Source organism: Hemibagrus wyckioides, linkage group LG02 (genome assembly GCF_019097595.1).
Source record: "Hemibagrus wyckioides isolate EC202008001 linkage group LG02, SWU_Hwy_1.0, whole genome shotgun sequence".
Lineage (NCBI taxonomy): Eukaryota > Metazoa > Chordata > Actinopteri > Siluriformes > Bagridae > Hemibagrus > Hemibagrus wyckioides.
In genome coordinates this window covers 6,082,594-6,098,694 of record NC_080711.1, presented here as the reverse complement: position 1 = coordinate 6,098,694, position 16,101 = coordinate 6,082,594, and the positions used below count along the sequence as shown (strand labels likewise).

The window sequence follows — 16,101 nt, the reverse complement described above, 5'->3', positions numbered from 1 at the left end:
TCAATAGCTTGAGTAATGTTCAGAATAAAGAAAAAGTGTGATCTGTGGCATTGATATTGGTACCAGATGGGCTGGTTCTAGGGTTTACCCAGAATGATGTGAAAAACAAAAGACACTGAGAGACAATTCTGTGGGTGGAAACACCTTGTTAATGAGAGAGATCAGTAGAAAATGGCCAGATTTTCAGCTAGATTTTTAACTGACCAGTTTTGGTGCGTCTGTGCTTGGTTGAGAACCTGGAACCTGATGTGGTGGTCTTCTGTTGTAGCTCATCCACCTTGAGACTTGATATGTTGTTTATTTTGTGATGCTGTTCTCCTCACCATGGTTGTACCGAGTTCTAATTTGAGTTACTATAGACTTCCTTTCAGCTCAGACCATTCTGGTCATTCTCCTTTGAGCTCTATCATCAACAAGGTGTTTCAGCCTGCAGACTTTCCAGAACCTTCCACACTCAAGATGTGTGTTTTTTTGCATCATTCTGTGTTAACTCTAGAGACTGTTGTGTGTGAAAATCCCGGAAGATTAGCAGTTTCTGAAATACTCAGACCAGCTCACCTCAGCAACCGTGCTCAATCAGTGAGCTCACATTTTCCTCTTTTTTTGTGTTTGATATGAACATTAACTGAAGCTCTTGATCTTTATCTGCATGATTTTATGCATTGTGCTGCTGCCATGTGATTGGCTAATTAAATAACTGCATAAATGTGTCTCCTGGTGTTCCTATTAAAGTGACCAGGGGGTGTATTTTTTATTTTTTTTTTTAGTAGTATTTGAAGTTTTCTGGTTAAAGCAAAGTGGGCAGGGTTACATTTGTCATTCATGCTGGATTTCTAATGATGATTTGCATAAAAAAACAAACAAAAAGAAAATGACCTCCATCAGCCAATCAGCGTTCAGCAGGCATTTCACAGTGTTAAGACTGAACTACCTTCACAAAACTTGAGCAGTGTTTATCTCTGGTCTCTTCAGTGTTCTGTGTAGCTTGTCAAGACCTGGCCACCAGGGCTGCTACTCAGGAAAGGTGCTTGGACCCTGCAGATCGAAGCTTGTGGCTGTAATTTCTAATTTTATTTCTTTCAGTCAGAGCTGAATAACACTACCATTTCTGTGATCTCTATAATCCAATAAGGTCCAGTGTGACATTTGTGAAGACACACACCAATCTAATGACACCTGCTCTAATAAATACAGGGTTTTGGAAATGGTGTCCATGACAGTAATGTTCATGACCTGCTACACATGGATATGACGTCTTAGTTTTCTAATAGGAAGCTCACAAGACAAACTCTCTCGCTGACTCTATGCTTGAACTGGCAGATGCAAGAAAATGAGTTCCAGTCTACAAAAAAAGTCAGTTTTGATCCGCTTTATTATTTCCTTGACAGATTTAGCAATTTATTGCTTGGCAATGTGGATTGACATATTTATTTCAACTTGCTGACTTTCCGGAACCTTCTTTTTCTTAATTATTGAGACACAATTATGTAAGAGTTACAGGAAAGGGAAACTTCCTCCTCCTCCAACAAGACATTTGTCATAGGTTCCTCATCCATCTCCTGACGCAGTATAACTGAAGTACTTTAAGTAACATTCGGTTAAATCTGGCATCCTGTGTTAGAAATGGAATGAATCATGGTCATGTATTCATGTTTTCAGCAAGGATTTGTGTCTGGAGACTCTGGAGACTTATAAATAATTATTTCAGTTCCTCCAGAATGTCAAGAATTGTGTGGGTTTTTTTTTTTTGTGATTGTTGTGAACAAGAAAAAATAAATAAATAAATAAAAAGTAAAAGCACATTGCAAATTCTGGGGAATTTTTTTCTTCTTTTTTTTCTTGCAGATTTTTTTGTTCGTTTGTTTGTTTTTATTTTTTTTTGTTTATTTTTTTCCACCCCAAAATTTGTGATGCAACTTGCAGATTTCGTTTTGTTTGTTTTTCATTAAAATATTTTTTTGTTTGTTTGATTTCATTTTTTTTCCCCACAATTTGCGATGCAACTTCCAGATTTTTTTTTTTTTCTTAGATTTTAATTTTTTTTTGTTTTTTTTCTGATTTCATTTTTTTCCCAAAAATTGCGATACAACTTGCAGTTTTTTTTGCGGTTGTATTTTTTGTACAAAGTTACTTGAACTGGCGAAATTGCAAGCACAGGAATCTTATTTTTAACTTCATACCAATGAAGATGCATGTAATTAAGGTGTGTTGTGGTGATGTTACATGACGCTTCTCAGCCCAAGTCTGTGGAAAATCTGCAGTAATTTTGGAAAGAAAAAAACAAGCAAAAGATTTTGTGTTTATTTCTGCAGTGGCCACATCCTGTATAGGACGGATCTGACGCTTATGGGTTGTGTGTTTGAGCTTGGTTAATAATTTAAAGAGTGCTCAATGAACAGAAATGCAATCATTATTAATGTTATGTAATGTTTATTTATCAGGAAGTGAAGGTGAAGCTGCCACTTTAGCTTTAGTGAGTAATTCAGGCTCTGAAACATTGCTTTTATCCATTTTTATAGACCCTGAAATAATAATTATAGGCATTTTAAAACCTCAGCCTCAGGGGGCGTGGCCCAGAGATTAAAGGCAGAGTTTATTGTTCGGTATTTGTTGTTTGTGTGAATAATTTTAATACTGATTTTCATTATATAAATTATAATGAAGGAAACGAGTGCATAATGATGCACAGTGCAAAACTGGTAGCTATCAGCTTTCCTTATTTATTTGGTCTGTTGCTGTAATTCGAAACTAAAGAAATTTAAGACTTATTTTTTTTGTCTTTAAGTATATTGTGTTCAGGAGACATTCTGTTCATCTTCCCGTCCATCGTCTTACTCTCTGTGTCGTGTTTTTGTCTTTCATGTTTCTGTCTCTGTTTTATCCCCCCTCCACATCCACCTGTGTCACTTGTTGTTGTTTTTCTTCTGTCTTTTATTCTCTTTCGAGTGAACTCAATCCCCTCTTTTCCCCACTCACCACATTTCTCAGCGTGTTCACTCTATTGCCAAAAGCTTTGTGATGCAGCTCCAAATCATTGAATTCAGGTGTTGTTTTTCAGGGGTTGGGCTCGGCTCCTTCGTTCCAGTGAAAGGAACTCTGCTTCAGTATACCAAGATATTTTGGACAATTTCAAAAGTGCACAAAGCAAGCTCCATAAAGACAATAATGAGCAAGTCTGGTGTGGAGGAACTTGACTGACCTGCGCCTCAGTTGAGTCCTGACCTTTGGGATGAATTAGAGTGGAGACTGTGAGCCAGGCCAAAACTGGGACGTCTGTCTTTACCTGCACATAAATTTAATATGGAGTTGGCCCGCCCTTTACAGCTATAACAGCTTCAACTTTTCTGGGAAGGCTTTCCACAAGGTTTGGGAGTGTGTTCATGGGAATTTTTGACCATTCCTTTAGAAGCACATGTGTGAGGTCAGGCACTGATGTTGGACGAGAAGGTCTGGCTAGCAGTCTCCGCTCTAGTTCAGGAATTTCATCCATGTCTTTATGGACCTTGCTTTGTGCACTGCTGCACAGTCATGTTGGAAGAGGAAGGGGCCAGCTCCAAACTGTTCCCACAAAGTTGGGAGCCTGAAATTGTCCAAAATGTCTTGGCATGCTGAAGCATTAAGAGTTCCTTTCACTGGAACTAAGGGGCCGAGCCCAACCCCTAAAAACAACACCTGAATTCAATGATTTGGAGGGGTGTCCCAAAACTTTTGGCAATACAGTGTACTCTCAAACCCTTTTCTCTTAATCCTTTTTTTTCTACAGTAGACTCGGTATATAACTGCATTGCATCAGTCTTTTCCCCTTTTCTTCGTTGCCCCTCTCCAGGCAGTGCGTGTTGGATTCGTCCAACATGCCGGCTACGGAAAATCATCCTGACTCAGACTTGCCGCAGCTTCACACTCGCGTATCAGTGGGTGAACTGAAAAAGGCCCTGCTGCAGCAAAGCTCAAGCTCAGCTGCCTCTGCTAAAGTGTAGGGACGTGTGTGTGTGTGTGTGTGTGTGTGTGTGCGCTTTGCACTCCTTGAACAAAATAATAGGCACAATAATGTGTATGTGTGGTGAGTAACAGTGTGTAATGATGCAGGACTAGTGCTGGAGATGATGCACTTCAGGAGTGATGATGATGAAGTCACGTGTCTGTGGCTGGATGAGCTTTAACAAGCTTTAACCCTGAAAAATGTATTAACATCAGCGTTAACACCTCTCACCCTATGCTGATGGTGTTTTACAGGAACTGATGGAAGCTTTACCTCGCTTTCTCTTGTTGACTGTCTCGTTTCTTTCTTTTTTTTTTTTTAAATTCTTCCTCCAGAGCTGAAGATGGAGGCTCTGACTCAGTGACCGACCCATCGGTGAAAGCAGGATCTGATGGCGGTCGTCGGCGTACTCGCCGCTACTTGCCATCAGGAGGGGCCGGGACCCGGAAAACCAACGAGCGTTTCCGGACGCAGCCAATCACGGCCTCCGAGATGCAGGACAGCTGCGGGTATGTCACTGCATGTTCAAACACTTTCCTGCTTTTTGATTGATGGATGTAAAGAATTGCAAATTTTGCCACTGATTTCTACTTTAATCTCTCTTTCTTTCTTTCTTTCTTTCTTTCTTTCTTTCTTTCTTTCTTTCTTTCTCTCTCTCTCTCTCTCTCTCTCTCTCTCTCTCTCTCTCTTTCTTTCTCTCTCTCTCTCTCTCTCTCTCTCTCTCTCTCTCTCTCTCTCTCTTTCTTTCTTTCTTTCTTTCTTTCTCTCTCTCTCTCTCTCTCTCTCTCTCTCTCTCTTTCTTTCTTTCTTTCTTTCTTTCTTTCTTTCTCTCTCTCTCTCTCTCTCTCTCTTTCTGTCTTTCTTTCTGTCTTTCTTTCTGTCTTTCTTTCTTTGAAACATGATGTAGCCTCATGTCAGCCAAAATGATATGAAGGAGAAACTAATCGCAGTTGTTGCCCCACATCCAGCTCGTATCGTTTTTCATGTCTTGACATGTCACGTCATTAACACGTGTACAGGTCTTTCGAGTTATGACAAAAAGCGTAAACATGTCAACAAACCAACAGTCTGTATCAGTTTGTCAAATAGTTCTTCTAATTATAGCCATTATATGAGAATTTGTTTAGGACAGAAAAAGGACAATTAAACGATTAGTTAAATTAGATTTTAATTGAGGAATAGAACAACACCTACAGATGTCTATAATTCTCAGCAGAGTGTGTCGTGATAATGATAATATAATTCTAATAGGAGAGACTCTAGATTTTTGTATATACTGTATGGAGGATTCTAAAACATTTTATAACCAGTGACTGCTTTAACTTTCAAATAAATTCCACTGAACAGGAAATGTTCCATGAAGATTAATTACAGTGGCAGTTTATTCGAGGCAGACTGATCTTTGTCTGAAATTTTCCTATCTGTCTGTCTGTCTGTATCTATCTCTAGTTGTCTGTCTGTCTCTGTTTGTCTGTCTGTCTGTCTGTCTGTCTGTCTCTGTCTGTCTGTCTCTTTGTCTGTCTTTATCTATCTGTCTCTGTTTGTCTGTATTTGTATCTGTCTGTCTGTCTGTCTGTCTTTATTTGTCTATTTGTCTGTCTGTCTGTCTGTCTGTCTGTCTGTATCTATCTCTAGTTGTCTGTCACTGTTTGTCTGTCTATCTGTCTCTTTATTTGTCTATCTGTCTCTCTTTATTTGTCTATATGTCTTTATTTGTCTGTCTATCTGTCTTTATTTGTCTATCTATCTGTCTGTATCTATCTCTAGTTGTCTGCCTGTCTGTCTTTGTCTGTCTCTGTCTGTCTGTCTGTCTGTCTGTCTGTCTGTCTCTGTTTCTTTGTCTGTCTCTTTGTCTTTCTTTATCTATCTTTCTATCTGTCTCTGTCTGTATTTGTCTTCCTCTGTCTGTCTGTCTGTCTGTCTGACGGTCTCTATCTATCTATCTATCTGTCTGTCTGTCTGTCTGTCTGTCTGTCTGTCTGTCTGTCTGTCTGTCTGTCTGTCTGTCTCTGGTTGTCTGTATTTGTCTTCCTCTATCCATCCATCCATCCCCTGAGTCCTGTCAATTATTTCTACTGCTTCTTCTTTGTCTTTGTATGTAACATAAGGAGGTGCTGCTGTTCCCTTGTTGAATCCAAACCAAACCCAAATATAAAACGCAAAAAAACAGTTCCACAGTTAGTTTCAAAATAACCGACTGACTCTTTATGAGTAACTTTTCTAAGGTTTCTAACGAAGATATTAAGTTCAATGCAAAAGTAAAACCTACACACATTATGATCATCCTAATACCCCAACTAGAATCGATAAATGTCAAGACAATCAGTCAACCTTAAAGCTATGATCTGCATGCGGCACACACGGTGTGACAAGACACTCCCATATCTGTATTTAACTAAAGAATTGTTTTGTATAACCACAGACGCCCTCCGGCAAAGGTACTTAACCGACACCGGTGTGGAAATTGAATTGTATTCGTTATGAAAATGTAATGCAAAAATCTAAGCTGTTTTTTGGAATAGTGCAGATGAAACTCATTTCCTAATGGGAGAAACAGAACCTTAACTTATGTGAACAGGTACGGAGAGACTGTGTAATTTTTCCAAACTTGGTGGTGATATGATAGATGGTAGATTTGGGAGGATAAAAATCCCAGAGATGCACCTATATTAAAAATTGGCTGAACATAATGTAGAAAGAATAGAGCTCAGGGCTTCACTTTATAAATTCACTACATTATAAATATAGATATTGCAGTAAGAACTAAATCAACTTAATATAACAAAATTATTTTTGTTTGTTTGTTTAATTTATTTATGGTTCATGGGTTTCGGGTGTTTTTACATCTAGAGATTAAATGTAAGCTGAATATTACTGATCTGTCCAAATTCTCCTTAAGGATTTTATTATTTTGTTTAATATGTTCGTTTGGTATAGATGTGTGCTCATATAGTTCAGTGTTGTGGTGTTTTCTGAGTTAAAGTCTTTGCTACAATGCTGATCTTAATTCCTGAGAAATGTATCTATAAATACATCATGACACCCTCATAAAGCCACTCGCGCCTAAAGCCACTAACAAACATAATGTACAAGTTATAATTAGGCAAATGATATGGTGTGTGTGTGTGTGTGTGTGTGTGTGTGTTTGATTTGCATATTTTGTCCGTGCTACTTGCAGAACAGCTTTCCGAAACAGGTCCGATTAGCTGTCTAAAATACTTTCACGCTTTTAATTCGATTAATATATCACGCACACTTTACATGTTCCACACTGTTGGTGTGGAAGCTAATGTCATACAAGACTCTCTCATTCCTGCTGAGTGAAAGCTCATCACTGTAAGTGGTCGACTTATGTCATGGCTTTAACCTGTACAGACGTGTGTGTGTGTGTGTGTGCGTGTGTGTGGGGGTAAGCGAGAGTGAATGTGTGTGTCAGATCCCCTAAAGGGAAATAGCAAGGTCATAAAATCAATATGAAATCATCTTGTCTTTTGTCTGGATGACGTATGTGCCTGCATCTCCCTTATTTTGTGTGTGTGTGCGCGCATGTGTGTGTGCGCGTGTGTGTGTGTGTGTGTGTGTTGCCATCCAGTTAAGTGCGTGGTTAAAACTCTGTCGTGTTTTTTTTTTTTTTTTTCCCACACTCTACAGAGTCATGGATAACGCGGATCAAGAAAACTCAGGTTAGTATCATTATAGGGAAAGTGGATACATGTCTGTGTGTCTGTGTGTCTGTGTGTGTGTATAAAGCTGTTGGTGTATCGGAGTTGATCATAGAGCTGTGTGTAATTGGCATGTGTGTGTATATGGGACTGTTTGAAACCGTCCGCATTGTTTAATTTGGTTTTCTATGATAACAGGTTTTGACCTTGTTAACTTCTTAAACACTGTGGAAGTGGGGCTGAAGAAAAATTACAGATGAAAAATGATGACTGAAAAGCAAACAGAAAGTAAAAGTAGACCAGATGTAGGCAAAAACATCGACACAGTTTACTGACTCACATCAACACAGTAATGAAACCCAGCTTACACAAGCTCCCGACTCTTTTCTATAACTTTCTAAAACAATTTTTAAGCTGCCTCAGGTTTATACAAGGTCACAGTGTTACAGGTTTCTTACTGTTAGTGTTTTATATCATCAATATAAAATAAGAGAAAGTGATTGGTCAGTAGGTCTTAGCTGATTGTGTGACAGACACCGTATTTTATTATTTATTTTTTTGACATGTTTATTCGATATTAACGTGATTAATGTACAATCTGCTTTTCTTGAAGGAAACAGAAATGCCATCATTTAACCCCAAGTCTTTGTGTAGAATATTTTCGCTTCTAATAAACTACAGAAACAATTTTAAGGATGAAAAACACACAAATCCAAAATAAATAGTCAATTATTTGAAAACAAGCAAACAAAAAAGAACATTTATAAGTAATAATATTGGTGACTGGAAGTTTAGAACTGATTAAAATAAATAAATAAAATAAAATAAAATCTAGTCACTGGTTTGTGAAGTCCATGTTTTACAAGAAATTTCTGTCTCAAAGTTTTGTAAAAGTTAAAGAGAACACTGTAAAGGGGGCACCGGTGGCTCAGTGCTGGGTGTCTCGCTTACCATGCGGAAGGCCCGGGTTCGAATCCCAGCCAGTGCCCAAGCCCCAGCCACTGGATGCAGTGCTGGTCCCAAGCCCGGCCCGGATAAAAAGAGTTGTGTCAGGAAGTATCCGGCGTAAAACCTGTGCCAAGTTGTTGTGCGGACCAGTTGGTCCACTGTGGCGACTCCTCACACACATAGGGAGCAGTCTAACAAAGAGAAAACCGTAAGTTTTATATCACTTTAGAGTCATAAGAGATGACGAGAACATTAAACGTATCTATAAACACACACACACAGAGTAAAAAGTGTTGTTGTGGTACATAACATGAATGAAACTCTGGTGTTGATTATTTTCCTACAGCTGCATGGACATTAGTCCCTTACTAACAATAATTCTACATGTGGTGTGTATGCATCTGCATTAATGTTTACGCCTAATTAATATTTTGTGTGCTCACTTTTTGGGAGTCTTTTTTGGCAGTAATTGTTTCTGTCAAGGCAGCAAATTGCATCCAGCTTGCATGCAGCGTTCAAGTTTTTCTCAAGATTTTAGTACGTTTACGTTTTTTAACTTGAATAGTTAGTAGTTTTATGGCATCTTTGATATTTTGCCACCTTGATACTTAGAACCAGCAATCATTAATTGCTGCAAGTAAAATGTCTATGTAGTAATTTATAATTGAAATAAACAAAAAATAGGCCATGGATTGTTTGAGATCTGTAAAATTGTGCAGTGAACAGTGTGGAGTAAGAGTGTAGTTATTATATTTGTGGTGGAGTGAAGACGACAATAAACATTTACAGTACATGAGATGCAGACGTGTGTGTAAGGGTGTATGTGGGTGTTTTTTTTGGTCCTTTTTTTTGCTTTAAAAGGCTCAGTGCCAAATGATTCAAGTCCTAGTCAGACTGTGACATCACAGGCTTACATTAATCATAGTGGTGTGTGTGCGTGAGAATAACTTTTTCTTTGTAGCAGCACTTTATGCTTTTTTCTTCTCTTTTAGCGGACGTGAAGACGGACGCGAGAGCCATGATGAGTGTTGCTGCCAAGATGTCTCTGTTTAAAGTAGGTGTTTTTATATTTTATTTTATTTGGTGGGGCGGGGCAGCTGTGAGGCTTTTTTTCTTCCGTTTGTTTCATGAGGTACGTCATAAGCATTTAGGTTCAGTTAATAAAACGTTAGAGGAAAGAAACGTTCGTAAATACAAGAGCATACAGATTTTTTTTGTTCTTTTGTCATCTGACATGACACGAATTGATCAACCAACAGATGACTTAAGCAGATGACTTACGAATTCGTCAGTCAGTGTTTGACGTAAATATTGCATTTTTACACAACCCCACACTTCAGGATGTTGGCTTGATTGTTGTCTAAAGCTGACACGGCATGAAGAACTACAATCTGATGCATTGAAAATTTCCCACAGATTGAGCCTTTTCTCACTTATGTTACCGAACAGTAATTTCTCACTTTTTTTTTTTATTCTTTCGAAGTTCAGGAAACTTTCATTATCAGCATCATGAAACCACAAAGTACAAAGATTTTCTGACACTGGAGACTCCTTCCATAAACACTAAATAAATCCCATCCATTCGTATGGAGCATTCACAGTGAGAATTCTGCACTACTGTGCTATTTTTTAAGCCACAGCCTTCTTATAGATCCTCTAAAGATTGCATGAATTTGTGCTCTTTGTGCAGCACTAATAAACCGATATTTGCGTCTTCTTGTAAAGTCAGCCTGGATGAAGCATTAGTGAAAATTGCACTACAAATAATACACAGCTATAATTAGCTTAACCCCCGCTCTGTGTCGCTCGCTGGCTCGTGGCTGGTAATGCAACACTCGGGCTATCGGATTACCGAGCGCCTCTCGGGGATCCATCCGTTACAGCACCGTTCACCCCGCTGCTATTTTATTCATCCACCTGCTGACCCACTTCTGCTCTGTCTTTAGGAAACAAATGCAAGGAAGTCACAGTGAAAATTGTGAAAAAAATTCAAACTCTGTAGCCTCAAGCTCCCTGCTATGGGCTATATATTATATCTGTCTGCTTCTGATGGTAATATTTCTTTATCCTATTATACCTTGTCATGTAAGCTGAGTAAAGGATTTCAATATGAATTTGAATAATATATACGTCACATTAAATTTATTTTTCCTGTGGTGTATTTTTACTTTTCTTTTTTTTTTTCTTTTTTGCCAATGCATTTTCTTTGTTTTGGACTTAGTAAGGGAGAGGTTCAAAGTTATTGTATAAAAATGAGAACCCTCATAAATCTCAAGAGTTAGGCCAAAAGTTGAAGCATCCAGGCTCTGATGAAAGGGTAGATGCTTTCAGGGGGGGAAAAAAAAGACTAGAATTGTCTTTAAGCTTTTGTCAAGATAAGAATGAAAAAGAGACTGGATTAAAAGGAAATAGTGAGGTGGTTAAGGCATTGGACTTGGGATTGGATGGTTGTGAGTTAGAATCCCAGATCCACCGAGCTGCCACTGCTGGGCCCCTGAGCAAGGCACTTAACCATCAATAGCTCAGTTGTATAAAAAAAATAAAATAAAAATATAAGTAGCTCTGGATAAGGGTGTCTGACAAATTCCATAAATGTAAGTAGACCTTGAGTTGTTTGTATTTTTTCAGTAAAAGCTGCTGTTTGAAACTAGCTGATCTGTTTATTTGCATACCGGACTAATGGACAGAACATAAAAAATGATGACTAGTATGCTTTGAATGATCATCTGATCATTGTTTGTCTGTTTCATTCTCGCAGGAACTGGAGAAGACTGCAGCTCCTGAAGCTTCCTCTTTCCTGAGGCCTCGTTCCAGTGGCAGCTTCAGGGACTCTCGGGGTCGCAGAGCCCCCACTCAGCCCATCAGCTCTGAAGCAACTGGAGTAACACACAGGTGAACGAGACTGCTTTTAATCTTTAGCCCAAATCTTTCTTTCAAAGAGATGTATTCTGAACGTTAACCAAACTTTCTCCGTCTCTCCTGTGTGAAGTAGCTCTCATGTTGCTGTGCCAGGTGATGCCCAGCCGGAGAAGGAGGAACAGGTGGAGGTTGAGCAGGACGACGCCAGCTCCAAGCTCTCTCTGAGTGAGAAGCTGGCACTCTTTAATAAACTCTCTCAGCCAGTCATGCCGAGAGCTCCAGGGGCTCCTAGAGGGCCAGGAGGAAACAGCGGTTCAGCAGATGCCTCAGAGAGACGCAGGCAGAAGGCACGTTACCGCACTCAACCCATCACTGCAGATGAAGTCAGCCTGCTCAATGTGAGTATGAGGTCTTTATCACGCTCACCTTCCTAAACACACCATTCACAAGTATAACCGATTGTTTATATAATCCCACAGCTTTAAATATATAGGGATAACGAATTTCTAGAATATATCTAGGTTTCAGGAGCCTGGAGAAGCATCTATTCAACAAGATTTATGCTAAATACAAATAAAACATCTAAAATGACAGAATTTTGAAAGATGCAAGGGAACAAACCTTTGCTAATGCATTTTTTGGATGTCTGCTCATGTGTACTGTAGAAATTTACATTTATTTGTAAGCAGGCTGAGTTATTTGTAGCTTGAGTGGTTACAATATACACAGGAGAGGTTTATACACTAATTTTGACAGTTGCATCAGTTTAATTCAGTTTAATTTATTTGTGTAGCGCTTTTAACAATGAACATTTGTCTCAAAGCAGATTTACAGAAATATAAAAACATAGAATAAAAATTATAAAGTATAAAATTAAATTAATATTTAAATCTCAGTGCCGGTTCCAAACCGGGATAAAATTGGAGGGTTGCATCAGGAAGGGCGTCTGGCATAAATCTGCCAAATCAAAATCTGCAGAATACACTATATTGCCAAAAGTTTTGGGACACCCCTCCAAATCACTGAATTCAGGGGTTGGGCTCGTCCCCTTAGTTCCAGTGAAAGGAACTCTTAATGCTTCAGCATACCAAGACGTTTTGGACAATTTCATGCTCCCAACTTTGTGGGAGCCAGGTGGTCTTGTCCAAAATCAGTGCCTGACCTCAAAATTGTGCTTGGTTTTCTATCAGGTTGAGGTCAGGACTCTGTGAAGTTCCTCCCCACTAAACTCATTTATCCATGTCTTTATGGACCTTGCTTTGTGTGCTGGTGTGCAGTCATGTTGGAACAGGAAGGGGTCATCCCCAAACTGTTCCCACAAAATGTCTTGGTATGCTGAAGCATTAAGAGTTCCTTTCACTGGAGCTAAGGGGCCAAGCCCAACCCCTGAAAAACAACACCTGAATTCATTGATTTGGAGGGGTGTCCCAAAACTTCTGGCAATATAGTGTATATGATCTGCTGTAGTGACCCCAAACAGGGAGCATCCAAAGGAAGAACAACAACATTACTAATTCAGTATAACACAATAAACTTGCAATTCCTAGATCATAACATCTACACTTAACTTGAGTTAATTTAGGAAAACCATAATTAAAGGTTTGCATGCTTTCTGCTTTGATCCTGAGCTCAGGTTCATATCTGCAGAGTATGGCATGGTCAGTGTCTAGAGTAGCTTCTTTAGTTTTTCTCCTACCACAAAAACATGCAATGGGGATAGGTTCTGGATTCAGCATGACACTGACTTTAAGTGGTTACTGAAGATGAATGAATAACTGAATGAAGTGCTTTACTTGAAATCTCCACACCTAGTACCCAACCAACAGGAATCTCTTACTCCAGTGACACTGCTACAGTCAAACTGCTCAAGAAAGCACCTCAAACACCAGGGTTTTCATTCCAGCAGCCAAGATCTGAATATGTCTTTCTATCTCTGTGTCTGTTTCTCTGTAGATGCAGAAAGACCCTGTCCAGCTTCCTTCTCTGCATCTGCCCTCTGGTCTCTCTGAGAGGCAGCAGGCTGAATCCATCAACCTCAAGCCCAGCGAAGTGCGTCTCTCCAGCTCACAGTCCAGGCCAACGGAAGATCAAACACCAAAGCCTGCCGTGCAGGTCAAGGGCATCCTGAAGAAGACCAGCTCTGAAGACGGGGGCTTTAAGGAAGAAGCCAAGACAAACAGCATACCTACTGGACAAAAACTGCTGCAGAACGGACAGCGGAGCGACAAGATTACGCTTGTTACAGCAGGAGAATATTCCCCAGCTCCACGGTCTACTGCCCCCTGGAGGCAAAGAGTGAGGAAGGATGTTAGCACTTCGTCTCAGAGATGTCGCAGGCCCGTCTCCATGACTGATGACTGCATGTCAACACCACAGAGCGTGAGAGACGGGTATGATTTCTCTTTATATAGCCCGGTCATATCGGGTCTTACAGAGTGATGAATAAAAGATTTGGCTTTTTCTTTCGTAGGTTGTCTGAAGTTCAGGGAGGTGCAGAAGAACATGAGCAGAGGAATGGGATGACAGAAAACAAGGCACCAAAACAGGTGTGTGTGTGTGTGTGTGTGTGTGTGTTTATCTCTGGTATATCTCTCAAAAGAACCAATAATTGATGGTAGAATCCGGGCAGCTGTTAATAAAGAGCCCTGCTTGTCCCTCGCTTGAACTCAGTTATGATGATATGTAAATGTCTTCAGCTGTGTCTTGTTCACAGACTTGTACACTATGTGTGTGTTTCATCTGCTCATTTTCAGTGTGTAGAGCTCTCTTTAGACTTTCATTGAGTGTCTCCTGTTTGTCATTTTTCCCTGTATCTCCTTCTGTCTTGTTCCTGTCCTGTGCTGCCTCCTGTAGGAAGAGAGCAACATTGCACATGAGCCTGCAGCTCAGTGTTGGGTAAGGGTGTGTGTGTGTGTGTGTGTGTGAGAGTGAGAGAACGAGTGAGAAAGAAAATTTCCAACGCATTTAGGTTTTTAAAATGTTTGTTAATGACCACTTGCCCTGCATTAGAGAGAGACAGAGTTTCCATTAGAAATATGCCTTTAAAGGCAAGTTAATGACCATGGATATGCAGATTACATGTCTGAATCTATATGTGTCTATAAAGAGTTGTTTTTATTTTTATAAGTAACGCAAGAAGTTTTTACTTTAAATCAATTTTGATTCGGTGAGAAGCTTTTGAAGATCTCATTAAACTCACTGAGGAGATGCCGAGTGTGTGTAAAACTTTATCAGGAATATTGACTGATTTTAAATTCTTAACACTTTTCTGTGTCTGTGTGTTGTATCCATATAGTGTACATGCAGTCTCTCTTTTTCAGTTTGATAGTGTTAACATGCTTTAATAAAAAAAAAAAGAAAAAAAAAGAGAGAGAGAATGAGGGCCAGTTAGCCAAAAGCTAGATATCCATCCATCCATGTCTCTGTCTCTCTCTATCTCTGCTCTCTGTCTCTCTCTGCTGTCTGTCTCTCTCTGCTCTCGGTCTCTCTCTCTCTCTCTATCATATCTGAGCTACATGAAAGTCTTAGCTACTGGAATATGCAATATTCTAACATTTCTGGTTCTAGAAATGTTAGCTATTGTGCTAGTGTTGGTTTTAATTACACGTTTTTGTTAGATATTAGTTAGTAAACTTGGCTAGCTTTTTCGGTCAGATTTATTACTTGGAAATGTAACGTTAGCTAAATCAAAATAACAAACTAAACATGTTATTTCTGATACACATGCAAACTTCACACTTTTACCATTTATATGACTCTGTTTGCTTTTCCTCTACCTTCCCTTCTTTTTTCCCTCCTCTCTTCTCCTTCCCTCTGCCTCCCATACCACCTTATGTCTCTCTTCTGTCATCTCTCATCTTCTGTCTTTAGGAGCCTGTCTATTCCTCTATTTACTCTCTTTCTAGCACTCCCTCTCAGTACAAGATGTTTTTTAATGAGGTGAGTGTGTGTGCGCAGAGATGTGTATGGATACAGCTGTGTCAAAGCTTTAGGGTGAAGTTCTCTGCATGTTTCTGTGTGTGTGTTTTTTAATGGGCTTGGTGCATTGAGCTTTGATTTGTGCGCTTTTTATTTTTAAAATATCTATTCACAGCTGTGTGTGTGTGGAGCATGTCTTGCAAAGACAGAAAAATGCTTTTTGCGTGTGATGCCACAAGCATGTGCATTGTCATATCAGCTGCGAGCTGCATGGTTGGAAATGAAGCACTGCTCAATTTCCTCAATCAGATCAGACATGATGTGTAAAGTTTCCTAAATGACTTCGAAATTAAGTTTCTTATGGAGCCCCAAGGCTGAAGAGTAAAACCTCAGGTTTTATACAACCTGCAAGCTTAACCTATTACACACACACTTCAAACTCTATCCAGTTGTGCAGTGTGTCAGAGACAGTAGATGTGAAGTTTCTGACGCTGTTTGACACAATTATGTGTAACAATGGACAAAAAGTGTAGTCTAGAAAGTCTAGAGATCAGACCAGTTGTAGCAGCCATTTTGAAGCGTAATCTCAACACAAACTGGATTAAACACACCCAAAACAATAGCTTGCAGAAGCTAAATACATCACTGGTCCACCAGGTCTCTTTTTTTCTCCCCTGTGTCAGAATACAAAGACTCCTTCAATTATTTAATAAACATCTCCTCGTGGAAGACACA

At 39.5% G+C, this 16,101-nt stretch overlaps 1 protein-coding gene across 9 annotated transcripts in view; it reads left to right on the top strand.

Moving 5' to 3' along the window:
• Positions 1-16,101, top strand: part of svilc (supervillin c) — a 31,547-nt gene that overhangs the window by 6,057 nt on the left and 9,389 nt on the right. For 2 of the 9 annotated variants that reach the window (XM_058414254.1, XM_058414249.1), the window contains exons 3-12: positions 3,827-3,973; positions 4,315-4,488; positions 7,631-7,662; positions 9,582-9,643; positions 11,348-11,481; positions 11,579-11,846; positions 13,402-13,838; positions 13,919-13,994; positions 14,302-14,343; positions 15,319-15,387. In XM_058414254.1, the coding sequence (XP_058270237.1) occupies positions 3,827-3,973; positions 4,315-4,488; positions 7,631-7,662; positions 9,582-9,643; positions 11,348-11,481; positions 11,579-11,846; positions 13,402-13,838; positions 13,919-13,994; positions 14,302-14,343; positions 15,319-15,387 (1,441 nt within the window). Of the gene's footprint in view, positions 1-3,826; positions 3,974-4,314; positions 4,489-6,442; positions 6,558-7,244; positions 7,316-7,630; positions 7,663-9,581; positions 9,644-11,347; positions 11,482-11,578; positions 11,847-13,401; positions 13,839-13,918; positions 13,995-14,301; positions 14,344-15,318; positions 15,388-16,101 lie in introns of those variants that run through there. The other 7 variants (XM_058414261.1, XM_058414271.1, XM_058414278.1 and 4 more) reach the window with 7 other exon arrangements.